This window comes from Drosophila arizonae, chromosome X (genome assembly GCF_054131065.1).
Source record: "Drosophila arizonae isolate 15081-1271.41 chromosome X, UAZ_ARI_1.0, whole genome shotgun sequence".
Taxonomy (NCBI): Eukaryota; Metazoa; Arthropoda; class Insecta; order Diptera; family Drosophilidae; genus Drosophila; species Drosophila arizonae.
Window position 1 is genome coordinate 31069151 of NC_142927.1, and position 28000 is coordinate 31097150.

Genomic DNA, 28000 nt, shown 5'->3' on the forward strand with positions numbered 1-28000 from the left:
ATCGATCAACTATTCTTACTAGAATACAAAAAAAAAAAAAAAAATGTGTATATGTACATATATATGTATGTATATATATGTGGATCTTCAGAACATATATATTTTGTGAATTCGAAGATTATATCTTGAAGTAGTTATACGTAATAAAGTCATTAAACTGATTTATGGAAGAAGTCTCATACTTTTTTGAAAAAGAATTGAAAGTTTCCTTAATGGTATACATTTTAAAATGCATTTGCATGACTATCTGTACTCGTACATTTGTAATAATTATTTGAAATCGTCGTTTCCACGTTTTACTGTTGTGAACTGCGCAATGAATTGGGGAAAAAACAGCGCAGAGGTACATTCATACATATGTATGTCTGTACATACATATCTCTTTGACCTTCGAGTGAATATTATGGAATCACGTGCAAATTAAAATTTTATAAAGTTGATATTACTTTACTGAATTGTTGATGGCATATCGACTGAGAATTTGTGGCATTACACATGTGTTCAGGCAGCTATTCGACCTTTTAATGGTTTCAATACTAATTCAATAGTAGCTTGACCAGCGAGCGCAATGTGTGTGTGTGCTAAGGTAAGTAAATAAATTTATTTTTTTATTTGTTTCACGATAGAGTTAATATAAAATTAAAACTAACTTAAAATTAAGTATAGGATACTGGAGCCCTCGACTTTAATAAATACACAATTTCCAAAATCTAAAAAGAACAACAACCACAAATACAAATAATTGAAATCTGCAAACGTTTGCAAACGTTTCGTCCGTTGTGTTTGACATCCCACATTTGAAATACGCGGCCACACTAGTCGTATGTCGATAAACGATAAGCGATATTTATTTGCGACATTCAGCTGACTCAGAGAAATGGCAAGCACACATTACAGTGTGTTAGTTGTGCACAGCTGTATTGTTTTTTTCGGAATTTGTTTCGTTGCGGTGTTCTGTTTTGGCTAAAACTGGTGCGCGCGGGCTTTTTAGAGGTGACTGTGTCAAAGTGCACCATAGAAGGGAGCACTCTGCTCATTTATTTGAATGACATTTTTAATATTTTTTATTTGTTTTTATTATACCTGCGTATGTGTTTATGTGCGTGTGCATTTATGGAGCTCACAGCTGTTTACGCGGCGGCAGTAATTCATAACGGATAGCTGTACTGTTCGTACGTATCTTTTCGCCAATTTTCTTTTTCAAATATGTACATATGTACGTAATCAGCAATGTGTGCATGTGTGTGAACATTCGCGAATAAGACCAAAACAAAAAATTCTGATAAGCCTTTGAATGACGTCGTATCAACCTCTAAATAAAATTGAGTAAATAAATAAAAACTACATACATATGAATCGCAATAAGAATCCATGTGTATGCGTGTGTAGCGCATGTATGTATGTGTTAATACGTTTATTTTTTTTAATTTATTTTTTAGCCAGTTTTCTGTTTTTATGACACATATTCGTTGTATTTTTTTGAATTCGAAAAAATAATTCTATTTTTAGTTTATTTATTTTTAATAACTACGTTTTGCATCTAGCGGAATATGCACACGCTCAACAGCTGATGCTATATAAGCGAAGCATACCAGTACGGATGTGACCGTTTGTGTGTGTGCTTGTGCGTGAGCTTGAATAATAAATATGTACATAAATGCATTCAATATTATCACGATGACATTGCATATTAACGACATTGGTCAAGCAAGTAATTTAATGTACAAATTGGCTTTTACTTTGCGATCATTTCCATAGAAGCTACTGCTTAATATACGAGAGGGTATACACGAGTTGCAGCCGTAGTACTCTCGTGGTGTAATTTATGACGTCACACTCAATATTTTAGTATGTGAAAATAATACAAGATTTCCGTTATTATTGTGTACTGTGGAGTATTATGAATTATAATAACTGTCAAAGATAATATTCAATTATAAAAATTGATAAACAAAAAAAATTAAATCGATGATTAGCGATTAGGGCACGATATAATTGATAATAGCACTAACCACAGAACACACAGACCGGACACGTAGTGTAAAGCGTTTTGCCCACTTTTGTTTTTGCGTTGCGTCCCACACAACTTCGTATTTGCTCGGCTCCTCACTTTTTGGGTTCAGGCTACGAAAATATACGAAAGCACAATCATTTCGCTTCATGCGCTCGACCGAGATAGTCGGCTGTTGAACAATTAAGATTTCCTGGGCACAGTTTCTCTCGGATTTATTTGGCGAATCTTTTGTATGTTTGACACATGCGCATTAATCCATAACGGGACATAATCATTATTTATTACGCAAAAACTCTCTCTCTCAAATAAAAAAAAAAAAAAAAATAAATAAATAAATAAAAAAAATAAATAAATAAACAGATAAATAAAATTAAAAAAAAAAAAAAAAAAATGAATATAATTGAATTTGTTTGATTGTTTCCGTTAAAGTACAGACAGAATCGGCCATTAGTTTAATAAAATGCAGACCGATTAATTACATATGTACATAATTGTTGCCATTAGGAAAATATCTCTAATAGGAACTATAAAACTTGATGTCTAGGTGGACTAAACATTAAAATAGTTGTATGTATGAAGTGGGTCTATACCTTTATAAGACAGTTTAAATTTTATTATTTATACGTGTGCCTCGATTAGTACAATAGAGCGAATAGATTCATTTACACTCTATTGCTAAATATATATTCATACATAACACATATGTATGTAGTATTTCTCAATGAATTCTGTGATATTATTCATTCGCATGACTTTTCCAAGCATCACGTGACTAAAATGATTTATATTGCTAAGAAGTGTTTTTAGAGACAATTATTTCCGATCCCTGTCGAAGTTCTGAAGGACAGAGAAATGGTATATACATACAAAAATATATCAAAATATGTAATATATTTTCTTCAGTAAATTATATTTAAAACAAGTAAAAAAGCTCTACTCAAAACTGCTCGACTACGAGATCCCCTGAACTCTTCTAGCAACTGATATTTCAATAATTATTCACACATGCACACACACGCGCACACACAGCCATACGCACGCCCGCATAAACACGCATGGGCTGTAGTGTGCTTTTTTTGTGGACATACGATTTTCATGAAACTTTTAGATTGTGATTATAATAATAAAAAGCACTTACACTTGCCAAAGCACAAGTCTCTAGTATTAAAAATATATCTGTGAGGGGGTAGATATAGGGGTGGGGTTAGGGTGGAAATTTTAACAAAAATCGAAATTGTATAAAATGCATATAAGTATACATTTAAACACATTTGGTGACTCTAGCTTTAAAGATGTAGTAGATATAATATTATAGTTGATTTTCGATAAGATTTTTTTATCGATAAAAAAGTAACGGGAGGAATTGTATATACGGACATAGCTCTTACGGAGATAGCTCTTCTATCTTCTGAAATCGACGCGTTCAAACATACAGACAGATGGACGGACGGACAGACAGACAGACGGACAGGGCCACTCGACTCAGCTCGTCGTGCTGATCAAGAATATATATACTTTGTGGGGTCTGCCACGCCTCTTTCTGCCTGTTACATTTCAACAAAATCATTATACCCTGATTTCCCATTTTCAATAGGTTCAGGGTATACAAGAATCAAGTCTCTAGCTCTTATATCTTCTGAGATCGGCGGACAGAATATATGTATTTTGTGGGGTCTGCCACGTCTCCTGCCTGTTACATACTTTTAACAAAACCATTATATCCTGATAACCAATTTTCAAGGGGTTCAGGGTATAAAAATCAAAGAAACGCCGATACATCCTTCTTATTGATCTGCTCTAAATGAGGTATGTAATTTAACAGCAAATTAATTATCTTTTTATCTATATAAAATTATCTATATAAAAATGCTGTCCACATAAAACATTTTATATCATGTACGTAGATACATCCCTAGCAATACGGCTTTATGATCAGTCTGGGAGCATGACGAACCGACGAGGCATAATAGTATATCGACTTAATCGGGAACAATGACATTTTGAATAAGATTATATGTTATCTAATGATAAATACATTACCTTATGATTTATCAATAGTCATATATCATAATATATGTCATGGAGCTACCAAGTTATATGCGAATGAGACACTATATGCTTACTTTATTTAACCAAACGACTCGGGCGTTCACGCTCTGCCTATCTTGGCCCGTAGCTGAATCACTCAAATGATAAACTACGTATAATATGCTTGATCAAACTATGATTGTCTGCGTGATTAGGCCGTGGGATCGACGAGAGGAAAGGCATGAATAGCCGTAAGCTCTTTACGAGCATAAATGTCGCTAGCACATATAAATCTACATATGTATATCTGCTCTTCGGTTAAAGCGCTGAACGTATCGCTACTAGGCGCTTGCTGGGTCCGACCGTATGAAGATACAGCCTTTGGTTTTATGCATTAAATTGAATTGTACAAATTATATAGATTGCTCCACATATGTGTCATATTGTTCGCTAATAATATTTCAATTAATTCCCTAATCTCTTTGTATACCCTGTCTGAGTATTGAGCAACAGAACGGTATATACATTTTTGCATAGACTGTTTCTGAAAAATAAAAAAAAGTGTATAGAGCAAAATAATTTATAGTGCATCAAACTGAATACTATGCATAGCTTGAGTATAGACTATTCCAATTAAATTAAAAATTGAGTACATTTTAACGGTTTGTCTTTCAAATTGAAGTTTCTTGGCTTAGAGCTTGGTAGGGATCTATGGATCTTGAAAGATCATCCGAATAAATTGTGTATCTGCAAATATTGTCGCAAATTTGGCTAAGCTTAAGAAGTGACGAGCTAACGAACATGGCTCAAAGCCAATACACCCTCCCTGAGAGCATAAGCCAAATCTACCAAAAATCTGATCTGATAGAGCAATGTAGATAATTTATATTAGGTTGTAAGTGCACTACCACTCGAGACATAATGGGTGATTTCTTGGAGTTTATCAGTTTTAGCCATATATTGACACTTTTATAGCTCAGCGACGCATGGCAAAAAATTTCATATCTCTGCGTATATATATTTCATATGCATTTGTATGTACATATATAAATATATACACATATAGATTGTGTATTTATTACGGAACAATTGATAAAATATAGAAGAGACGCTGCTTGGCTCACAAGCAATTTAGTTTGCGTTTGCCAGTACAGCCGAGCAGTTGTTCGTGTTCTCTAACCCATCTAGGACTAGTTCAGTGCTTTTTTGTTTACTTTGTGCTTTAGTTTTTTTCGTTTTGTTTTGTTTTTTTTTTTGTTTTTTTTTTTTTTTTTTGCAATATTTACCATGGGCTTAGCAGTTCCATGACTCATACCAAATTAATTTTAAAGAGCGGCGAAAAGGTGTGTAAAAGTGTCCACAAAATGTTATACATAATTTTTTGCTTTCGGAATTCTATGTATCATCAAAATTTTTTCTGAGTTATCCATATCTATATTATATCACTAGCCCTAAAAGTCATGTGGCTCTATATTTTCAGCCATTTGTACATGCTCACAAAGACTATATATATTTAATGGTCCTAGATATTTCTAGATATAGCTCTAGATCAGCTTGCTGCTTGGTCGTCTTTCATCTCGCTAGATGGTCGTCGAGCTAGAGACTTACGAATTTGAAAAAATATATTCGTTATGGTTCTCCCGCCATAACTTCTTGGTCTTGGGTGGTCAACCGCGTATGCACTTATTATTGAATTTTAAGTCTCTAGCTAATAGTGCCCAGCAGAAGTTGAAGAATCCCTTTATCTTCAGATCCGATTTGCCACGCCCCTAGCAGACCTAGACATAACATTCATCTAGCTTTAAAACTCTAGGAGACACAGTACCTTTGTATCCATTAACTTTATATACAACGCAAATTTAATGTCTCCAGGTCTAAAAGTGTTCAAATTAAGCTGAAAAAACAGGGTCGATTTTTCGATTATTCTCGATAAAAAAGTTATCGGATGAGTTATCGAAAAAATATGATAAACTTGTACTGCCTATGGTATACACGAGTATGCATGCCATATTTCAGATCTTTAGCTCTTATATCTTCTGAGATCCTTTTGCTCATACGGAAGGACGGACGGACGGACGGACGGACGGACGGACGGACGGACGGACAGAGGGACAGGGCTATATCGACTCAGCTCGTCATCCTGATCAAGAATATATATACTTTATGGGGTCTGCGATGATTCCTTCTGCCTGTTACATACTTTTCACAAAATCATTATACCCTGATTTCCCATTTTCAATGGGCTCAGGGTATAAAAAATACATACAACAAGTTTAACCATCATATTGGTAGGTCTTCAGTTTAAAAATGTTCCCATAAAAATAATACCTTCGTAATTTTCTTACATCTATCGACTTTTTTGTTGCCAACAAAGTCATCTGTTTCGAACTTTGTATTAATATCTTATCAATGCTTAGATTAGATTAGAGATTTCATAGCAACAATATTCAAGAAACATATTTCTATATAAATATATATTTTGTTATTTTCTCTTTGTATTCTAGCTTTAGTAACGTTTTTGTTTCTTAAAGTAATATTCGATGCTAAAAATCACAATGGTTTTTATAAGCGAAAAACTTTGGTCAGATTTGACAACTTGACAGCTATACGTAGACCAATATATACTTATTAGTGTATCAGCTGACTTGATCTCTTTTAATGATTTGCAAGAAATCTACATCATGTGTAATAATTGGGATATTTGCTAATGTGTGATAGCTGGATTGCACTGTATGTTTCCAATCTCAATATTGATCTGCTAAGTTTATTGGAAGATGTGATATCTTATGATTGAAAAAAAGACAGATGTTGGTTATATCTAATATACTGTATTCACTTTATGAGAGGGGATCATATATAGTGACTCAAGATTTTATGGGTACGCTTTTCCTATGTGTAAGTATATAAGTGTATAAGTGTAACTCATAGCTATCATCCAATAGTAACAATATAAACAAGATTACCATATCAGTTGGGTCCGACTCTGTGCTAATTCTTATCTGAAGTGTATAACTGTTATCATAATTTAGTAGTTATTTCAAACAACTACCCGGCATTTCATTCTGAATTAATATTTGGCCTACACTTGTTTTAGTTGTATAAGTATATTTTGTTTTACTGCACCCGACATATTTTCGCATTCTTCAGAATTGTCCTGTAATGCATTGATTTCTACAAATATATTATCTACTATACTCTGCTCTTTCATAAGTGATAGACCTATATATACTCTGTAAAATACAGAAATCAATCATTAATCAATGGCATGATTATCATTTAAAAGCTATGATATTCTGCCCTTTAGTAACTTGAGTTTAGTGTTATCTTATCAATCTATCCAATAGTTAATGCGAGCAACACATGTTCCTGGAAACTTATGACGAAAGTCATAAAAAATTGCATACATACATATTAGTATATATATTGGTATATATTGTGTTAGCTTTATCTATTGTATAGGGACAAGTTTGTTGCCTTCGAGAATGCTTTCAATATCCGGGTTGTATGTATTCAAAGAAGTTTACGAAGAAAGGGGAGCTACAAAAATGACTTTAAAGCACTCTAATCGAATATAAAGTATACTTTGGGGCTACGAGTACACGTGACCTTAAAAGATGGAGAAGTATCAGGAAATCAACCGAAAACAATATACCACTTGACAATGAGTCTTGACTCATAAAGTGCTCTTAACCAGTAGTTTTACGTAATGACTAATTGAATTTTTACTGATATGAATATAATATTTTTCTTCAGCTTAGGCACGTTTAGATAATATCAGGATATGACGGGATAAGGCATTATGGAAAAAGTTTCGAGCTGGACAAAATTTAAGCTTTTGCTTTGGAAAAACTGGGTTCTGCAATGGAGCCATAAAATTCAACTATTTGTTGAGTTGTTACTGCCTATCGTCTTTTGTCTCCTACTTATATTAGTACGCATTGCGGTTCACGTCAGTGAAGAGGGAGTTTCCAACTATAAAGTACAAAGGATCGACTCGCTGGAATTATTCAAGTAAAGAAACATATCTATATCCATATCTATATCTATATCTATATCTATATCTATATCTATATCTATATCTATATCTATATCTATATCTATATCTATATCTATATCTATATCTATATCTATATCTATATCTATATCTATATCTATATCTATATCTATATCTATATCTATATCTATATCTATATCTATATCTATATCTATATCTATATCTATATCTATATCTATATCTATATCTATATCTATATCTATATCTATATCTATATCTATATCTATATCTATATCTATATCTATATCTATATCTATATCTATATCTATATCTATATCTATATCTATATCTATATCTATATCTATATCTATATCTATATCTATATCTATATCTATATCTATATCTATATCTATATCTATATCTATATCTATATCTATATCTATATCTATATCTATATCTATATCTATATCTATATCTATATCTATATCTATATCTATATCTATATCTATATCTATATCTATATCTATATCTATATCTATATATCTATATCTATAATCTATATCTATATCTATATCTATATCTATATCTATATCTATATCTATATCTATATCTAGATCTATATCTATATCTATAATCTATATCTATATCTATATCTATATCTATATCTATATCTATATCTATATCTATATCTATATCTATATCTATATCTATATCTATAGCTATATCTATAGCTATATCGATATCTATATCTAGATCTATATCTATATCTATATCTATATCTATATCTATATCTATATCTATATCTATATCTATATCTATATCTATATCTATATCTATATCTATATCTATATCTATATCTATATCTATATCTATATCTATATCTATATCTATATCTATATCTATATCTATATCATATCTATATCTATATCTATATCTATATCTATATCTATAACTATATCTATATCTATATCTATATCTATATCTATATCTATATCTATATCTAGTATCTATATCTATATCTATATCTATATCTATATCTATAGTCTATATCTATATCTATATCTATATCTATATCTATATCTAGATCTATATCTATATCTATATCTATATCTATATCTATATCTATATCTATATCTATATCTATATCTATATCTATATCTATATCTATATCTATATCTATATCTATATCTATATCTATATCTATATCTATATCTATATCTATATCTATATCTATATCTATATCTATATCTATATCTATATCTATATCTATATCTATATCTATATCTATATCTATATCTATATCTATATCTATATCTATATCTATATCTATATCTATATCTATATCTATATCTATATCTATATCTATATCTATATCTATATCTATATCTATATCTATATCTATATCTATATCTATATCTATATCTATATCTATATCTATATCTATATCTATATCTATATCTATATCTATATCTATATCTATATCTATATCTATATCTATATCTATATCTATATCTATATCTATATCTATATCTATATCTATATCTATATCTATATCTATATCTATATCTATATCTATATCTATATCTATATCTATATCTATATCTATATCTATATCTATATCTATATCTATATCTATATCTATATCTATATCTATATCTATATCTATATCTATATCTATATCTATATCTATATCTATATCTATATCTATATCTATATCTATATCTATATCTATATCTATATCTATATGCATAAATTGTTTCTTGATTTTTAAAAGGGAGTAGTCCGAATGTCCAAAATGAAATGCAGTTTGCTGCTTGATATACGTATTTAATTTTCTATCAGATATAGTATTTCCTGATTTGTCGGATGTAACACTTTATCAGATGCTGCTGCTACCGATTATGTGATCCTTTCAGTTGGTTTGCGTTCATCTGGACAGACGGATTAACAGCATGACGAACAAGTCACAAAATTTATATAAATACGTATATAAAACAATGCATATATAAACATAAATATAAAGCAATTTCTATTTCTTTTTTTCTAAATATAAAACGAACTAAGTCATATTCCTCAAACAAAATTATGTAAATTAGCAATCAACTACTTCTAGAGGTCATACCTCTGGTAAATCTCACCTTTCTTAGACATGCAATATTTCAATGAATCTTAAAAAATATAAATATAAGTGTGCATGTATATTATAAGTAGATATCACTCCACCCTATATATTTGTATTCATATGAATATGATATTGTTATTGATAACAAATTTTCAGATATGAAGTGAATAGTGAATGGTCGCATCGCTTCAAAATGTTTGTTTCCCTAGCCTCAAAGAAAAGGTAAAGCAAAAGCTATACAAACATAAATTTGACTAACAAACTAAATGCATTTGCAAATCAAACAATAACTTCTGCGTTTCCTGCCTGGCTTGTCGATTGTTCTATAACTTTGCAGAATCGAAAGAATTGGCTTTATGTATTTGGGAAAGAGCGAATCAATGTTTATCGTTTCAGCCCAAAGAAATTTTGAGCGACAGACATTGTATTATAGTTTAGCACTTTCGACCAGAACACTATTTCGTCTAATTTCGACGACCAGTTCATACGCTTCTGTATTCCATTTGTAAATATGTCAATATTCAAAATTTAATTTCCATACCCTGCAAAGTTATATTACTCGATTTTCTCATTTAATTAGCGACTGCCATGTTTCGGTTAAGCTATTATAAAAGAGGAGCAGTATATCACGACAAAAGTCAATACTGTGCTTAGCTAAATAAAAATGTCTGGCTTACATATTCATATATGTTTACGGATGTTGATTATCGATCCTACCATTCTTACAAGAGTCATTATACATATGTTTTATAGTTCTATACGATAGTTCTATATCTATCTAATTCTATATCGGTATCTGATTAAAAATATGTTCATGAGAATGAGTAAACATGTTTTTATGTTTATTTCCCTCTGCATGCACACCTGTTTAATCTAATATCTTTAATAAGAATCGTTACACTAAAAATGTATTTTTTTATTCTTTATATTAATTATAGATTTAATTATTATTTATTTATATTTTTATTCAACATTCGCTATTGGATTTCATGTAATATTTTTAAAGATTTTTTTTTTTTATTGCTTACATTTAATAACATAATATAATAATAACAAAAAAATAAAAAATGCTTTTAAATTCATTAGCTAATTGAATAATCTTTTATATTTAGTAAATCTGTAAACAGTTTGTCTGGTAATGCGCGTCCAAATTTTGTGCTGGTATTTGCACCCCAAAATGCCGTCCTGGTCGATCTGATGGCCAAGGTTGCGACCAGATTAAACATGTCTGTAGAGGGTATCGACAGCATCGACAACATTGAATCGAATGTGGTGGGGAGAAATGCTTTTGCTGGTGTTGTGTTTCATGGATCCAAATTTGATGAACTACCGGACAATTTAGAATACACATTGCGCTTTCCTTCAGAGCTCCGAACGGTCAAATTTGGCTCAGCCACATGGCTAACAAAGCGATTATATCCAGTGCTATCACCACCGGGACCACGAAATCCCGAATCAGATGATGGCGGAATACCTCCCGGTTATTTACGCGAAGGCTTCCTGCCCATACAGAATGCGATTAGCATGTCCTACATACAACTCAAGTCATCTGGCAAAACGTTGCCCGACGTAGTTATGCAACGCTATCCGTATCCTGCCTATACAAATGATAAGTTGATAGGCGCGTTCCACGATGTAATATCCCTAATTATTCTGCTAAGTTTCATCTATCCGTGCACATGCATAACCAGGGTAAGTAACTCTCTTGTTCAAAAGCACTGCTTGCTTTAACGAATGTTATGATATAGCCAGAGATTAATTTTCTTATATCTAACTATAATATATAAACACTGCATCCTCAAGTGGTTTCTTACTATGTTTTGGTTTTCATATATACTCTATAGGTTAGATACTCTAAATACACATGTTTTAAAAACTACTCAAATTGATTACTTGATGCATGTCAGCATTCAATCTATTCTTCAATTCGTTTGACTATAAGTGCTTCAAAGTTGTGGTAACGATCGTTTTTACAAATCGAATCAAATTAATTTAAATTGATATTCAACTTTTTGAATACCTTCTCCAAAATCGGAAAGCTTAACAATTTGAGGACATAAAATGGGTCATCATATTGTAAGCATACATACAATTTTTGTTTGAATTAGCGATAGACTTTTAACAATTGCAATCAATGCGCGATAGTAAACATTATTCATGTGAGTCATTTTAGCGCAATTCAAGAGTCAGAGCATATTCACATTCAACTTTTTGCCCCAACAGTTAATAAAGATAAACGTTGAATTTGGGTATCCAGGGCACATTCGACTTAATTGGCTCAGCTGCTATAATAATAATACAATTTTAATTGTTCCGTCGCTTTACAGTACATCTCCAAGGAGAAGGAAATGCAGCTGAAGGAAGTGATGAAGATAATGGGACTGGACAACTGGTTGCATTGGTCCGCCTGGTTTATTAAGTCATTCTGCATGCTGACAATATCAGTGGTTTTAATGGTTGCATTGATGCAAATACGCTTCAGCGAAAACGTCGCCGTCCTAACCCAATCAAATTTCTTTGCCGTGCTCTTGTTCTTCCTGGTTTACACGACAAACACGATCTGCTTTTGCTTCATGATGTCCACGCTCTTCGCCAAGGCTAGCACAGCAGCAGCGGTAACTGGCTTGGTGTGGTTCATCTTCTATATGCCGTATATGCTCACGATTCCAACATACGGCGGACTTAGTCTGAGCGATAAGCTCGGGTGGTCAATGTGCTTGAATACGGCAATGGGCTTTGGCATAATGTTGATTGTGTCATTTGAGGCGTCCGGTGAGGGCTTACAGTGGTACAATTTATTCTCGCCGGTTAACATCGATGACAACCTAACTGTTGGCTATGTTATGATAATGATGCTGGTGTCCAGTGTGGTCTATATGCTGGTTTGCCTCTACATTGAGCAGATTTTTGCTGGCAGCTATGGCGTGACGCGCGAATGGTATTTCCCCTTTACAAAGTCGTTTTGGTGCCAGGCAAAGAAAGTGACGCACCCAGAGGACATGCCCGAATTGGAGCAGCAGGACCCAAACGCTTTTGAGTCAGAGCCCACTGACAAGCTCATTGGCCTACAGATCAGAAATCTGCAGAAGAAATTCCAAAATAAATGGGCTGTCAAGGGAATATCACTTAATATGTATGAGGACAACATTACCGTGCTACTTGGCCACAATGGGGCTGGCAAAACGACAACCATATCGATGCTAACAGGCATGCTGCCGCCAACATCTGGCACGGCGATTATCAATGGCAGCGACATACGCACCAATACCAAGGGAGCGCGCGAGTCCTTGGGCGTTTGCCCACAGCATAATGTGCTATTCAATGATATGACCGTAGAAAACCATTTGCGCTTCTTTTGTCGGCTCAAGGGTCTCAAGGGCCAGGCCGTGGATGCTGAGGTGAAGAAGTATCTGCAAATGATCAACCTGGAGAAGAAAGCCAACAATTTGGCGGAAACACTATCGGGTGGCATGAAACGTAAATTGTCCCTCTGCTGTGCTCTTTGCGGCGGCACCAAAGTCGTACTCTGCGATGAGCCCAGCTCTGGAATGGATCCAGCTGCTCGACGACAGCTGTGGGATTTACTGATAAGCGAACGGCCCGGTCGCACCATATTGCTGACCACACATTTCATGGATGAGGCTGACGTGCTGGGCGATCGTATTGCCATCATGTGCGGGGGAGAGCTTAAGTGCAATGGCACTTCCTTTTTCTTGAAGAAGAAGTTCGGGTCGGGTCATCAATTGGTGAGTGCTTGCCAGGGCATTTAGTAATACTCATAACACTTGGGTATATTAAAATTCGACGTATATGTTTTTTAGATACTTGTCAAGAAAGATAACTGTCATCCGGCAGAAGTGACGGCCGTACTTAGCAAATATATCCCCAATATACGGCCAACTAGCGATATTGGCACAGAGCTAACCTACAGTCTGCCCGATAAGTATTCGAGTAAGTTCGAGGAACTGTTTCGAGAACTAGAGAAGCGCAAAGATGAGTTGAATCTGGATGGCTTTGGTGTTGGCAATACTTCACTGGAAGAAGTGTTCATGAAAGTGGGTGCCGAGTCGATGCCCAATGGCGAAGCAGTTGAGCCTAAGTCAAAAGCGATTCCCCTAGCTTCAAATCCCGACAATGAGTCCATGAAATGTAAGCAGTGTTTTAACCAAGTCTCTGGCTACTTGGCCGTATATTGATAAACTCAACTAACTGTTTGCAGCGGACACCTATTTGGCGCAGAGTGCTCAAATGCTGGACGGCATGAAGCTGACGGGTAATCAGTGGGCGGCAATGCTGTATAAGAAGATGCTCTATACCTATCGCAACAAGGTACTGTTTCTCGTGCAAAATCTCTTGCCCATTCTGTTTGTGGCGTTGACTATAATGGTGTCCCGCAGTGGTGGCACGAACGCAGATTTGCCTGCGATAGAGCTCGACCTTACTCAATATCCAGTTGCGGTTTCCGTGATGGAAGCTCTGCCGGGGCCACCAGGCAGTTCGCAGGGCGCTTTGATCGCCAAAAGCTACAAACAGTTGGCCACTTCATATGGGCCTGCTTATACGTTGGAGACTACAGGCAATCAGAGCTTTTCGGACTACATACTCGAATTGGGAAAGACCATACAGCTGAGAATAAACGCACGCTACCTGGTAGGTGCCACCATTGGAGAGAATAGCATAACCACCTGGCTCAACAACCAGCTATTACACACAGCACCACTCACGCTTAACATGGTGCACAATGCGATAGCGCGTGCCCTAATTGGCGAAAATGTAAGGATCCGCGTTACCAACTCGCCGTTGCCGTTCAAAACGGAGACACTGCTCGTCCGGTCACAAACTGGGGCTGGCCTGGGCACCCAATTAGCCAGCAATATAGTTTTTTGTATGTGCTTTGTCAGTACATTGTATATATTGTTCCTGATCAATGAGCGCGAATCGAGGTCGCAGCTATTACAGTTTGTAAGCGGCGTTAAGGGCTGGATCTTTTGGATGTCTCATTTTATTTGGGACATTTTGACCTTTGCTGTAACAGCCTTTATTGCTACTATGACGCTAGCTTGTTTCCAGGAAGAAAACTTCAGTACTGTTGATCAGCTGGGTCGCATCTTTTTGCTGATGCTGATCTTTGGATTTGCCGTCTTGCCCTTCACCTATTTCCTGTCGTATTCCTTTAAAGATGCCGCCACTGGCTTTGCGCGTATCGTTATTCTGAACATTTTCGCTGGTATGGCCATATTCGCAGTAGTCATAATAATGTCCAGCGAGTTGTTCGAATCGAAAACTGTCGCGAATTGGCTAAATAATATATTCCGCATCTTTCCGCACTTCTCGCTCGCCATGGGCATCCACAAGGTCAGCTCAAACACGGCCACGCGAGCTGCCTGCGACAAGCTAACCGGGCTGCCGCCCATCATTATCTGCGAGCTCGTGCCCATGTGTTGCAGTGAGTATAGAAGTAAGATTATATACGATTTTATCTATTAACTATTATGTTTGATCAATTTCAAGGCGTGAGTGACTTTTTTGATTGGGAGCCGCCAGGTGTGCTGCAGGAGATTGTTTACATGATCACCGTAGGCTTCATGCTGTTTATCTGCCTTTTGCTGAACGCATACGGCATAAGTCGCAAGATCATATCTTTGTTATCTAAGTAAGTATCTTTAGCTCCCAATTTCATACGCAAAAAGTCATTCAAGAGAAAAGTATCGCTTGCAAAAGGGTCTTGACTTTGACAAGTTCGAATAGTTCGATTGATGGGCGATTGGAACTAAAATTGATATAGAGACTTGACTTCTGCCACTTGAATCTGTATATACAGTGGAATCCGGATATAGCGACTCCGCTTAAAGCGGTTATGTCGACGAAAATTCGATGTCTTGGTTGGTTCCCATACAAACTTATATGTAAAAGCCTCCGCTTAGTACGTTTTCGCTTTTAACAAAAAGCTGCTTATTTTTAATTTATTTTCATAATCATTCACGAAAGTGAATTAGTACATTGGTTTTGTGCAATGTCCGTCTTGTCCGTCTGCCCGTATAAACGCAACTTTCGGCGCCATTGAAGCTAGGGACTTGAAATTTGGAGCACATACTCGGGTATATTTCTGATTTATAAAATTTTCCTGATCCGCCCACTAGGGGCGTAGTAAATCGGAAAAAGCATTTTTCGATATGCAGAAAATCATATTAGTTGAAGGGCTAGAATGCTGAATTTTGGAATGTGGATCCGTGTCGACCACCCAAGATCACGAGCTGTGGCAGATATATCTACGCTCATTGTCGGCGTGGCAAATCGGATAAAACTGTATCTCCAAGAGGCTTACAGCTAGAACGCCGAAATTTTACACGTAAGCTAATGTTATGATTCTATAAAGTCTAATAACTTATATGTCTATGACCATTAGAGGCGTGGCAAATCGGACCTGAAGATATAGTGATTTTTTAAATTCTGTTATATTTTGGACACTATTTATGCTAGAGACCGGGTCGGGTTAACCACTTAAAACCAAAATCGACGGATATATGTCCACCGACAGAGGGCGTGGCAAACCGGAAAGGTTTATATCTCCTAATGTATAACAGCTAGAAGTTAGATAGTTAGGTTACTAGTAATCTCCTCTATCGATGCCCCAAATATAATTTTTACGCCTCTTTAGGGGCGTGATATATCGAAAAATAGCCTGTAATTTTGAGCGTAAGCATTCAAATTTTGCACTTTTGGCATGTTAGCTCGTTTTAAGCACTGACAAAACTGAGGTGTCTACGCCCAGTAGGGGCGTGGCAAATCGGGAAAAACAGAATTTTCTACAATACTTAGCTACTTAAAAATTCTGATGAGAGAGAGAGAGAGAGAGAGAGACTGCAGTACCGACGCCATACAAATGTTTCTATACCATCTTATTGAAAAAAATTTATAAAGTTTGTTTGTTTTAATTAAATTATTATATGTCAAAGCCTATTACGCGGCAACCGTAAAACAGAGAAAAACATATATTTTTTGGTCTCTCTGGTTTAAGCGTCCTCCGGGTATAGCGATGTAAAATCGTTGGTCCCTTGAATGTCGTTATAACCGGATTCCACTGTATGTATATATCTCATATGATCGTGGCATTGTAAAGTTCTGTTTCACCCTTGTTAAATGAAAATGGATATAAATTTGTTTAAAATTTTGTCTTCGTATTCCTATTGACTTTGCAGAAAACCCCCAATGCCGCCCGAGCGAACTAACGTTGATGACGATGTGGATAAGGAGCGTAGGCGCATTTTGAATTGGAGCCAGCAAGAGATAGCTGAAAAGAATCTAGTCCTGGATCGTGTCTGCAAGTATTATGGAAAGTTCTTGGCTGTCAACCAGGTGTCGCTATGCGTGAGCGAGTAAGCAGCTCTAATTTGAATGGACGTGCGTTGTGTATTAATTTCTTGGTGTGTCTTTCAGAGGCGAGTGCTTTGGCTTGCTGGGCGTCAATGGTGCTGGAAAGACGACAACGTTCAAGATGCTGACAGGCGATACGAATATTAGCCTGGGTAATGTCTATGTTCAGGGCAGGGATCTGCAAGAGAATATAAATGAGATATACAAGCGAATTGGCTATTGTCCGCAGTTCGATGCGGTACTCGAGAACCTAAGTGGTCGAGAACTCTTAAAGATTTTCTGCCTTCTGCGCGGCATTAGGAGAAAGAACATTAAGCCGTTGTCCGAGGACTTGGCGATGTCATTTGGCTTTCTAAAGCATCTCGATAAGAGGACGAAGGCCTATAGCGGCGGCAACAAGCGCAAACTGAGCGCAGCCATTGCAGTGCTTGGCTCTCCGGCTGTTGTTTACATGGACGAGCCCACCACGGGCATGGATCCAGCTGCCCGGCGTCAGCTTTGGAATATTGTGTGTCGTATACGGGACTCGGGCACATCAATTGTGCTCACATCGCACAGCATGGAGGAGTGCGAAGCCTTGTGCACACGTCTCGCTATCATGGTCAATGGCGAGTTAATGTGCATGGGCTCCACGCAGCAGTTGAAGAACAAGTTCTCCAAAGGTTTCATACTTAAAATTAAAATGCTACCCAATTTAACTGCTCAAAAACGCGGGCCTCTCTTCAATGATGGCTACAGCACACCCATTCCATACGATGTCAGAAATGTCGAGATGGATAGTAATCTCGATTCCTTAAGAACTTCGACCGCCTCCAATGAACATGTATCGCCGACACCCGTCCCATACAAGGGTAGCGTAGCCGATATCCTGCCGTCGACTGGGTGAGTACTCGGTATATCTACATATATGTATTAATTTAATCAAGCAATTTGAAATCTATGGAAAACAGCAATGTAATCGAAATCGATAACGGTATGATAGCAAAGCAGGATAATGATAAAGTAAAAGCGTTTGTGCAAGAGAAGTACCCGGAGTCTGTTCTACAGTAAGCTTATCTATTTACATTTCATAGTATTTATTATATAGTAACATATATTTTTTTTATTTTAGGGAGGAGTGCCAGGGCATGCTAACGTTTTACATTCCATTGCAGGGCCTTAAATGGTCCGAAATCTTTGGTATTATAGAGAGCCACCGTGAAGAGTTGCATGTGGAGGATTATTCCATAAGTCAGACAACATTGGAGGAGATATTTTTAGAATTTGCCAAATTTCAGGCTGCAGATGAGCGCCATTCAAAGTGAGCTGTAGCAAATGCCAGCTTTTTCGTGGCTTACATATCATACTTCATTCATTACACGTCACAAATCAAAAGCCGAAGGATTAACATTTGAACCTAACTTAAATCGCTAGCTTTTTTTTATTTTATTTTATTTTTTTAATATTATTAACTAATTTTCTAATTGATCAACGCTAACCAGGGCAGTATAAATAGTATTGTAATTTTTTGTATTTGGCTTCAATTGTAGAGCTTGAGCTTAACTATTAGAATTTGTTTAATATTTATGTTGTATAATATATATTGAATATAACCACTTTTTCCTCTTTGTAAACACAGATTGCGTCAAAAGTGTTGCGGCTGCTAAGTATTTAAACTTAACGAACTTAATGTACCCATCTATAGACCTATTAATATGTTAAACTTTTACGATCGATAGGCTTGTATACATACGTATACATTAATAGAATTTTAATTGTCGAAGAAACAATTTTTACCTTTGCCTGTATGTGATTTTTATGGACGGACAGTAATATAATTTATTAGCTTTTGTGATGTTTCTGCGCCGCGCTAACTAGCAAAATTGTTAAATTGCAAAATCATCTAAACGTGTGTTAAAGTCCAATGTAAATTACTAGTTTAAATTGAATTTATTTAAATTACATCACGTATTCGATACGATGATTGCATAAATACATCAAAAGAATTTATGTATTGAATAAAAATGTAATATACAAAATATACAATGTAATAAATATTTGTGCACATTTCATCGACTGCATTTATTCTCTTATATTTTTGAGTACAGAATTATTGTGTAGCGGCTGCTTTATGTTTAATAAGGCATGCCACTAAAGCAAAGAGCTTTTGTCAGCTAACAAGTACGTGCCATGTTATTTAACATTTGGACAGCTGTAAATGTAATGTAAACATGGACATGAATGCAATTGGCAGCTTTTGCGGGATTTTTAAAATTACACTTTGCGCTTTCTTTGCCAACTGAATATTATGACACAAATTTCTGTTTTAAGCTTTTGATGTTTCGCTATCGCTGAAATCGGATGATCATTTGAAGTAAATTTTGATAAAACTTTAAAATATAGTATTAGGAAGAGAAACTGCATAATTTACTTGAGAGGGCAAGACGAAGTTGCCGTCTCTAAAAACTAAAAAAAATTAATTGTGTTATTTCATATCCCTAAGAATTGTACTGTCAAATAGGTGGGAGTGCATGCCCCCAACAATATTTCGGGTTATATAGAAATCCTCAATATTCAATTCGAACGCATCCTTGCGTATGATCTGAAATATTTCTGCAAAACTAATCGAATTGCGTGGTATATAGTAGACCATAGCATTGTCGTGCTGCTGCCTGGAGGTTAAAAGGAATATAGTTAGTTAACCGACCTCTGTATAAAAGCAATATACTTCCCAGTACTTACTGTAAAATTGCCTCAGGAAATTTCATTTGAACGAAAAGAATCAATTTGTTGTGAGGCGAAACCGGAAACTTATTGATGCGATCCCAGGTGCTTCTTGCCGTGCTAATGTCGGCATTAGCCTTACGCTTGAAGCGCACCTCCAGCTCATAACCGCGTCTATAGCGCTCTCTCTGTGAGCCAACCGTCCATACCTTACCATCATATAGAATCGGAGCGCGCTGGCACAGTCGCTCACAGTCCAAAGCCGAGAGATTCGAGTACAGGAAACTGCAGCCACGACTTTGCATATAGGATGTCAGACTGAACAGGGTACGCTTGCCATTTGGATCAATGCCACCAGGTGGTCCATCTATGCAAACTAACATCGGATCACCCAAAATGGCTAGAGCGAACCCTATGCGCCTTATTTGCCCGGTGGTGCAGAGTTTGAGCAGCTGACGGTAACAGCTTTGGAAGCCCAACAAATGTGACAGTCCCTCGCATATTGGAGTGGCAAGCTTTTTGGACACTCCGTGCATCATCGACTGAATGATCAGCAGTTCGTATGGCGTAAAGTCTCTCGGCAGAGATTCATGCTGTGAGCAATAGCCCAACAAAGGATAGCACTTGGCGCGTTCCTTTTGTGTGTTGTAGCCCCCAATCCATATCCGTCCATACGACGGTTGTAGGTCACCAATAATCATTTTGGCAATAGTCGTCTTACCGCAATCGTTGTATCCCATTAGACCAATGCATTCGGCACTGGGAAATATAATATGTTCCGATTAGAGGCCGACGGAGCATTAGCGTAAGAATATTTGTGTGCAACTTACTGGGGTATAATTAGATCAAAACGTATTAAAACAAATTTTTTGCCATAGCTTTTGCCTATTCCGTGACAGATGGCAGCATAGTTTGATCGTTCATTGTCTTTAAGCTTCTCTATGAGACTTCGTTCGGTAAGAACCGATTCGTCCACTTTATGGGGGGCCTGACGATCTATGCGCGACTCGCTCGGATTAGGCTTCCGCTTGCTCATCATCGGTACTGTCTGGCATTTGCATCTCATTAGCGTATAGTATTCTATCACAAGAAAAATAACTAGCGGCACGACAACGGCGACTACCATCATGATAACATCAATGACTACACCAAAGTTACCACTCCAGTAATTGTACTCGGCTGTGGATCAGGAGATGTTCATTGATTGAGTATGAACGAGGGATTAAGGTACTCAACTGCAACAGTTTGGTAATACTTTGCACTTTTCCACCACCGTCGATAGGAAGTTGATATTCGAGTCCTTACAGAGAAAGTCATACTCATACAGGAAAACCAATTTGAAAATCACCTCAGCGAACGTGTATTGGGGAAGCAGCTGGAAAATACCGTTCATATCGACAAGATAGTCGCTGACAGTTATAATGAACATGATGATACCCAGTGCATTAAAGCTTGATATTGCAATAAATGCACTATTAGGCTCGATGGGCAAGACACCGAGCAGGTAGGATAATGTGACCACAGAGAAACCATTGAAGGCGTGTGCGAGAAAAATCCAGCCTGTGGAAGGAAGAATTTTTCGATGACTAACTAAGGATCCATTGATCGTTTAACCACTATACTGACAATATAAATGCACATCGTGTCGCGGATTAAAGTAGAATGATACTACTACTACTATCATCAGAGTCAACAATACAACCCGTATAAAATCGAAGACAAACATACAAAAGCTATAGACGGTTAGACTCATTCCGGTGAGATACTGCTGTTTCTTGAAATTATGGTCCATTATGCTAGAAATGGCAACGCTCATCCACAGATTGCTAAATATGAACGAGAAATTTATGGCCATCATCGTGCCCAAAGAAAACGGTGTCTGTGGCAATGCATTCACATGGGCTTGAAATGGCAGCGGTTCTAATGTCACATCGATTGAAGCCTCGTCGTTGAAGAAGCGTCTACAGTGGGAAAGAGATGTAACATAACATAATTAAATTCCTCATAAATAAGTATCCCACTGTTACCTACTGTAATGCGGCTATTAATTCAATACTTCCCATATAGCAATACTATTATTATATGCTGAACCCATTTTCAATGGGAAATCAGGGTATAATGGTTTCGTTAAAAGTGTGTAACAGGAAGAACGAGGCGTGGCAGACTCCACAAAGTATATACATATATATGTAAGTATATTGTTGATCAGGGCGACGAGCTGAGTCGATTTAGCCCTGTCTGTGTATCTGTTCGTCCTGTATATCGAAAAATAGTTATTTAATTATATCTTTTACACCTTTAGACGACCCCTTTACCCACCCCCTCACCAATAAATTTGTAAAAGGCATATTTCAATGTATGTATGTACAGTGTTTTGGCACATACACGCATTTTAATGTTATAGTCACGATCTAAAAGTTTCATGAAGAAAACCTATCGTCAAGAAAAGTTATTAAACAATTAAGTTCTTATGCAGAAAGACGCGAAATATCAATTCTTCGAAGGGTCCAGGGGATCTAGTAGTCGAGAAGTCTCGACTAGAGGTTTTTTACTATTTACTACTGCAGATTATGTGATCTGTATTATAAAGTCAAACCATTAATTATCTAGTCAACGAGGATATACCCTAAGTCCTCGTTGGGTATATGAGTTAAGGGTCTATAGAATGCAGACAGATTATTTGTAGATCTATGTATGTATACTCCTGAAGTCTCACTATTCAGAGCGTCAACAGATCATCATTTGATAATTATTTAGATTTTAATGTGTACATTTTATTTAGATAACTTTTTTATCCATTCCTAATGAGAAGTATGGACAACAATTAAGCGACTTACCGTGCAACAACATTGTGAACCAAATTGAGGCCATACGGTGCGGCATGAAGTGGTATATTGTTATACCAGACGGTTATAATGTCCGTGTCAAGCGAAGCACCGAATATGTAGCGATAGTTAACAACTCGATTAAAATCGGTTTGCAGTAGTAAATAGAATTCCGAATCGATCATTGTCTTTAGTATTTTAACATGACCATCATACCAGAAGAGTAGCTCTATAAAGAACTCCTGCATTTCAAGTACATCCAGACTACTTGACATCATTTCCACAAATGCATCAATATTACGTATCTGAGTTAAATTGAAGGACATTGGCACGAGCTGATAGTCCTTCCCAAAAAAAATCAATGAGGAGAAGGTGCATATGGCGGCTATTAATATAGCCAAGGCGTGGATGATTTTCATGGGAATTTGACGTTTATTCAGTATCAAGCGCGTTTGAAACAGGGCCAGTATACGCATTTTGGTAAGCTTTCCTCCTTTGACACGTCCAACACTGTCCGAGTCTTCGTAGACTACTTTCAAGTCGTCTAGCAATATCGCCGGTTCTCCGCTGATATCTCCATCCTCGGAGCCAAAGCGGAAGAAGATCTCATCCAATGACGTGTCACGTATGCGAAAACTGATTATGTCTAGATTTACCATTTCGTCCTCGAGGTCATCAAACAGGTTGGGATATCTATCCTCGTACTTGGTCTCAAGCACATATGTGATTTTATTCCCAATATCACTTTCCACTGTCAGATTCGGTAGATATTTGCTTAACAGAGTTTGCAACTCTGATAAATCAAAATCTTTACCTTTAATGCAGGTCTACGAAATTGAGACGAATAATGAAATCAGAACTGAAATACATAAATATCATAGCTATGTTTTGAGTGTGACTCTGCCTGCTGGCAGAGAAACGGACTAAGGGCTTCTACGAGGCATTTGATGAGTTAATATGCATATATAAATTATAGACAGAGAAATGAACAAAATAAACTCCTTTAGTACATTCATTTTCTTGCCTTTTCGTGCTCAGAACTATAAGGGAGAATAAGAACGTAAGGAACACTAAGGGATTACTGCATGGATGCCCAATCATAGGGTGTAGATAAAATGGCTTCTGAAGTAGTTGTGCAATATGATAAAAGTGTTGTAAAAACATTTCCTTACCAGACGAAAACCATGTCCGTACATATTACGCAGAAAAGGTTTGCTTCCAGTGCACTTGAGCTCCCCATTGGACATGATAGCCAGTCGATCGGCCAGGTGGCTGGCTAGCGCTGTTGAATTGGACACCAAGAGAATGGTGCGTTTGAATTTCTCTTCGTTGATGAGATTGCAGATGAGATTTTGTGTGATAAGATCCAGATCAGAATGAATATCGTCGATGAGAATAATGGGGCTGCCACCGGCAAAGGCGCAACAAATATTGAGTAGACTTCGCTCCTTTGCGGTCAGGTTTTTTATCTTGGTATGCCTGACGTTGGTTAACTGTAACATCTGTGTATATAGCTCAATCTCCTCGGAGGAATCATTCCACGAGATACCTTTAACCATGCATATGAAACGAATCTGGTCGTTGACAGTTAGGTCCGGTGAAAGTAGATCGTCGTTCAGTGCCAGGCCGAGTTGCAAAGACGCATCATGCCGTTCGGTTTGTATATTAAAGTCGGATACCATGACAACGCCACGTGTCGGCTCCACCAGGCCAGCAAGTATCTTGAGTAAAGTCGTCTTGCCACACCCATTGTGGCCCATCAGTACGGTAACCTCATTCTCGTAGATATTCCATGTGAATGAGTTGAGGGCACCACGAGGGTTGTTTGCATATCGTTTGCACAGCTTCTTTATTTTGATCTTGAAACGTCGATGCGACGGTTCCACCTCATAGATTTTGGTTGCCTTCACTCCAACCGGCTGTGGGCCCTGCGGCAGGAAGCTATCCTCACGGTCCTGGTAGGTGAAGTCGCCGCTGTGCGTGGGCACAGATATGTGTTTGCGTCGTCTGCCGCCCGTTTCGCCCGTGTGCCATACATCCATATAAATGCTGATGGCGGAATATAGAACTGTGGTTATCAGAAATATATATATGCCCTGAAAGACCCTGATGCGTTCGGCCACATAGCTTAATGCATAGCCCTGATCTACCCACTGCTTCCCAGAGAACATCTCACGCTCCAGAAGGCTCTGGCAAATCAGAGCCAGTACAGTGTTGGGGAACGCACAGGATATATATGTAATTGTTGCGTCAATCTTTTCCCGGTTGTTGTATATCACAAAGAATGGCAAATACGTGATTATCCAGACTACGGTCACTACCCGCAGCGCCACTGCGCTGTTCTTGAAGAACGAGGCAATCAATAGACAGAAACTAGTTGCTGCTACATTATACGTGACGAGCACCAGTAATATAATATACCATGGTGTTTGCTTGAATATGGTTTCCGTAGCATTCCAAGGCACCTTTTGTCATTGAATTACACAGTAGACGAGACTTTAGATTAGATTTTGGATTGAGATCGATAGAATAGGCGTATGCTCACACTCTAAACGAATCGATATTTATCGATATTACAACTAAGGCTGATGTCAGAGTGGCCGCGATAAGCGGATGCGATGCTATAAGCGAGAATTATCGTAGCGATTTGCAAAGCCATGCCATGTCAGAGTGAAAGAGAGAAATATTGCTTGAATTGCCAAAATGAATATATTTCACCTACTAACCAACGGTTATTTAAGCTAAACACGCAACGAAAACACACGTATAAGAAAAGCTTTATTACGCGAAAAGCTTTATAAAGCGAGAAAGCATTTCAAAAATGCTTTCTCGCAACTCGCTTTACATGTCGCTTTGGCTCTCTTCTCGCTTAATGTAGAGCTTTCTCGCTTAATGTCGCTCCATATTATCGCATCGCTTATCGCGGCCACTCTGACATCAGGCTTACTCCGCTCATCAAATAGCAGAGGGGTCAGTCTCTAGCTGAACGGGCAAAATAACATGATTACCGATAAACGTATAACAAATAAAAACACTGTGCGGGTGCCTTCGACTGTACTAGGAAAACTGTACAAAGCTGCTTTGCCAGTCATATTTGGTTCCTTAATATTGACGTCACAGAGTGAAAGCGGAAGTGATCATAGTTTGCGGATTCATCACAAAAATATACCAAATTTGTTGAATCTCGTAAGATCTTCAGGTTAAGTTAAAGCAAAATAAGTAGACCCTTCGAGTAACTGATATTTCTATAATTCTTCGTTTCTTTTTGTAACATTATAACAAAACAAGTAAGAAGGCTCCAGTCAAGACTGCTCGACTAGGAGATACCCTGAACCCAAGTTATGATATTCTACTTATTGTAAATGGTCTAGAACGGGAGTAGTTATAGCTAAAAAAATGTTAAGTCTCTAGTTCTAAAGTTTCTTAGATTGAGGCTTGTAAACATGCAGACGCCCAGAAAGACGGATAGTGCTAAATCGAGTCAGCTCGTAATTCTGATCAAGAATATATACAAATACTTTTTGAGATCTCCCCCGCCTCCTTTTGCAAGTTATATGCATTTAACAAAACTGATTTCCCATTTTTATTGTGTGATCTACGTACCTTAACGACGCCCATAATAAGAATTGAGCTGATCAGCATATAGACGAGTCCTTTGCAGTACCAGCATACAAAGTGTATGATGTTGCCAATGTTCATATTGATTAGGAACAGACGCATCTGGCGTTGTTTCTCTTGGACGACTTGCTGCATGGATAGTTGTATAAATATTATTGTTATCATTAGGTTATAGGTTGTGCAGCGGTATATATATATATAAGTCGGTACCTACGCAGACAAGGACTTGTGACGGAAACAAAAAGCCGAAAATAAGTAGAATGGGTATAGAGTGATTTATGCGAGTCATTTGCGGGTCAATGATGCGTCCATTGACCGGAAAGCGTCGCAGCACAATCTTTGGTATGCTCGATCTGCTCATGATCACTAGATACGTTTCAGTTATGGCCATTTGGATGAAGGCAAAGCCTTCGCGGACATAAGAGCAGTGGCCATCTATGCTGTCGTCGTTCAAGCGTCGTAATACAGACATTTTGGGATCGTCGTGATGGATTGTCTTCCAGTTATCGCCAATGTACGTGCTATGAAACATGCGCAGCTCGCTTGGATACAAAATTGAGTAGTTGATGTGCGGAAGTACCTGCTCGTCTTTGCCCAGGAAATCGTCAATGAATATATATTTCTTCTCGAACTGGCCTTGATCAAAGCAAATGCCCGCGAACAGAAACTCGTTCTGCATAGCTGCCTTCATTTCGGAGCACCTGGTATAACTGCGTAGCTCGATCAATTTCAGTTTGCGCAAGGAGAGCTCCATGATCTTCTCAAATATGTTGTAATCGTCGGGCGCCCAGCCCAGCACCAGCTTCGGAGTAAAGACATTGTTGCTCCTATTATGTTGGAGGGTAATCTGTTGGCGAATCGTTAGCGTCTCCATCAAATCGGACCAGCTTTGGGCTAGATCAATTGGGTCGTAGAAACTGTTGAAGCGCTCGGACATGTTAGACGTCAGCCGCATGATGACCGCGATGCAGCATAGCGCGAAGGGGGCGAATACCACCCAGATTAGCTCCATCGGCCGATTCCACTGAATCCTATGCAGTCGCCACGACAACAACAAAAACTTGTCTATATAGTGACGAATGCTCATGTTGATACTTTTTGCGATACAAATGTCTGGACTTTCTCTATGGAAGTGTACATAAAATATGGGTGATATGAACGTAGAAATAAATATGTCTAGCATGAGACATTCTTTGATGGAATTGTCAGAGATATGTTTGAGTGATCCGATAATACACAAAAGCTTTTTAAATTTATATAACACTATTTTCTTAGACATGCCACATTTGACCAATTCTCAATAGACGTCTATGGTAACAAAA

The 28000-nt window shown here is 37.1% G+C and overlaps 2 protein-coding genes across 18 annotated transcripts; one reads left to right on the forward strand and one right to left on the reverse strand.

The window, feature by feature from the left end:
• Window positions 1-439: 439 nt before the first annotated feature.
• Window positions 440-19583, forward strand: Abca3 (ATP binding cassette subfamily A member 3). 14 transcript variants are annotated; one of them, XM_089474001.1, is made up of 14 exons: window positions 863-993; window positions 1127-1172; window positions 7796-8053; window positions 10315-10380; window positions 11271-11850; window positions 12486-13904; window positions 13980-14307; window positions 14378-15604; window positions 15670-15811; window positions 17358-17534; window positions 17596-18414; window positions 18483-18578; window positions 18644-18832; window positions 19151-19583. In XM_089474001.1, the coding sequence occupies exons 3-14, from the start codon at window positions 7842-7844 to the stop codon at window positions 19176-19178; spliced, it is 5283 nt and encodes a 1760-aa protein (XP_089330127.1). In that variant the 5' UTR covers window positions 863-993; window positions 1127-1172; window positions 7796-7841; the 3' UTR covers window positions 19179-19583. The 14 variants fall into 14 exon arrangements, with proteins under 14 accessions (XP_089330131.1, XP_089330125.1, XP_089330126.1 ...); XM_089474006.1 differs by having other exon boundaries at window positions 7801-8053; XM_089474005.1 differs by lacking the exons at window positions 863-993; window positions 1127-1172 and adding an exon at window positions 440-586.
• LOC108617940 (phospholipid-transporting ATPase ABCA3) lies at window positions 19567-27997 on the reverse strand. 4 transcript variants are annotated; one of them, XM_089474014.1, is made up of 10 exons: window positions 27259-27394; window positions 26893-27199; window positions 26664-26807; window positions 24233-25525; window positions 23073-23887; window positions 21862-22196; window positions 21472-21795; window positions 21066-21414; window positions 20254-20994; window positions 19567-20183 (listed from the first exon to the last, which is right to left on the reverse strand). In XM_089474014.1, exons 2-10 carry the CDS (start codon window positions 27148-27150, stop codon window positions 19997-19999), a joined length of 4446 nt encoding a protein of 1481 aa, XP_089330140.1. In that variant the 5' UTR covers window positions 27151-27199; window positions 27259-27394; the 3' UTR covers window positions 19567-19996. The 4 variants fall into 4 exon arrangements, with proteins under 4 accessions (XP_089330140.1, XP_089330138.1, XP_089330139.1 ...); XM_089474012.1 differs by having other exon boundaries at window positions 21964-22196; window positions 26893-27997; XM_089474013.1 differs by lacking the exon at window positions 26893-27199 and having other exon boundaries at window positions 27259-27995.
• Window positions 27998-28000: the final 3 nt, after the last annotated feature.

What these genes read in the sequence shown, in the direction of transcription:
- Abca3 (XM_089474005.1), top strand. Translation starts at nt 7,842, where the DNA reads ATGGAAAAAGTTTCGAGCTGGACAAAATTTAAGCTTTTGCTTTGGAAA. An exon ending in CGACAATGAGTCCATGAAAT is followed by an intron (nt 14,308 to 14,377) that starts GTAAGCAGTGTT and finishes AACTGTTTGCAG; the next exon opens with CGGACACCTATTTGGCGCAG. An exon ending in GCAGATGAGCGCCATTCAAA is followed by an intron (nt 18,833 to 19,150) that starts GTGAGCTGTAGC and finishes TTGTAAACACAG; the next exon opens with ATTGCGTCAAAAGTGTTGCG.
- LOC108617940 (XM_018013821.2), bottom strand. Translation starts at nt 27,957, where the DNA reads ATGTCTAAGAAAATAGTGTTATATAAATTTAAAAAGCTTTTGTGTATT. An exon ending in ACACGATGTGCATTTATATT is followed by an intron (nt 21,796 to 21,861) that starts GTCAGTATAGTG and finishes TTCCTTCCACAG; the next exon opens with GCTGGATTTTTCTCGCACAC. An exon ending in AGTATTACCAAACTGTTGCA is followed by an intron (nt 21,415 to 21,471) that starts GTTGAGTACCTT and finishes CCTGATCCACAG; the next exon opens with CCGAGTACAATTACTGGAGT.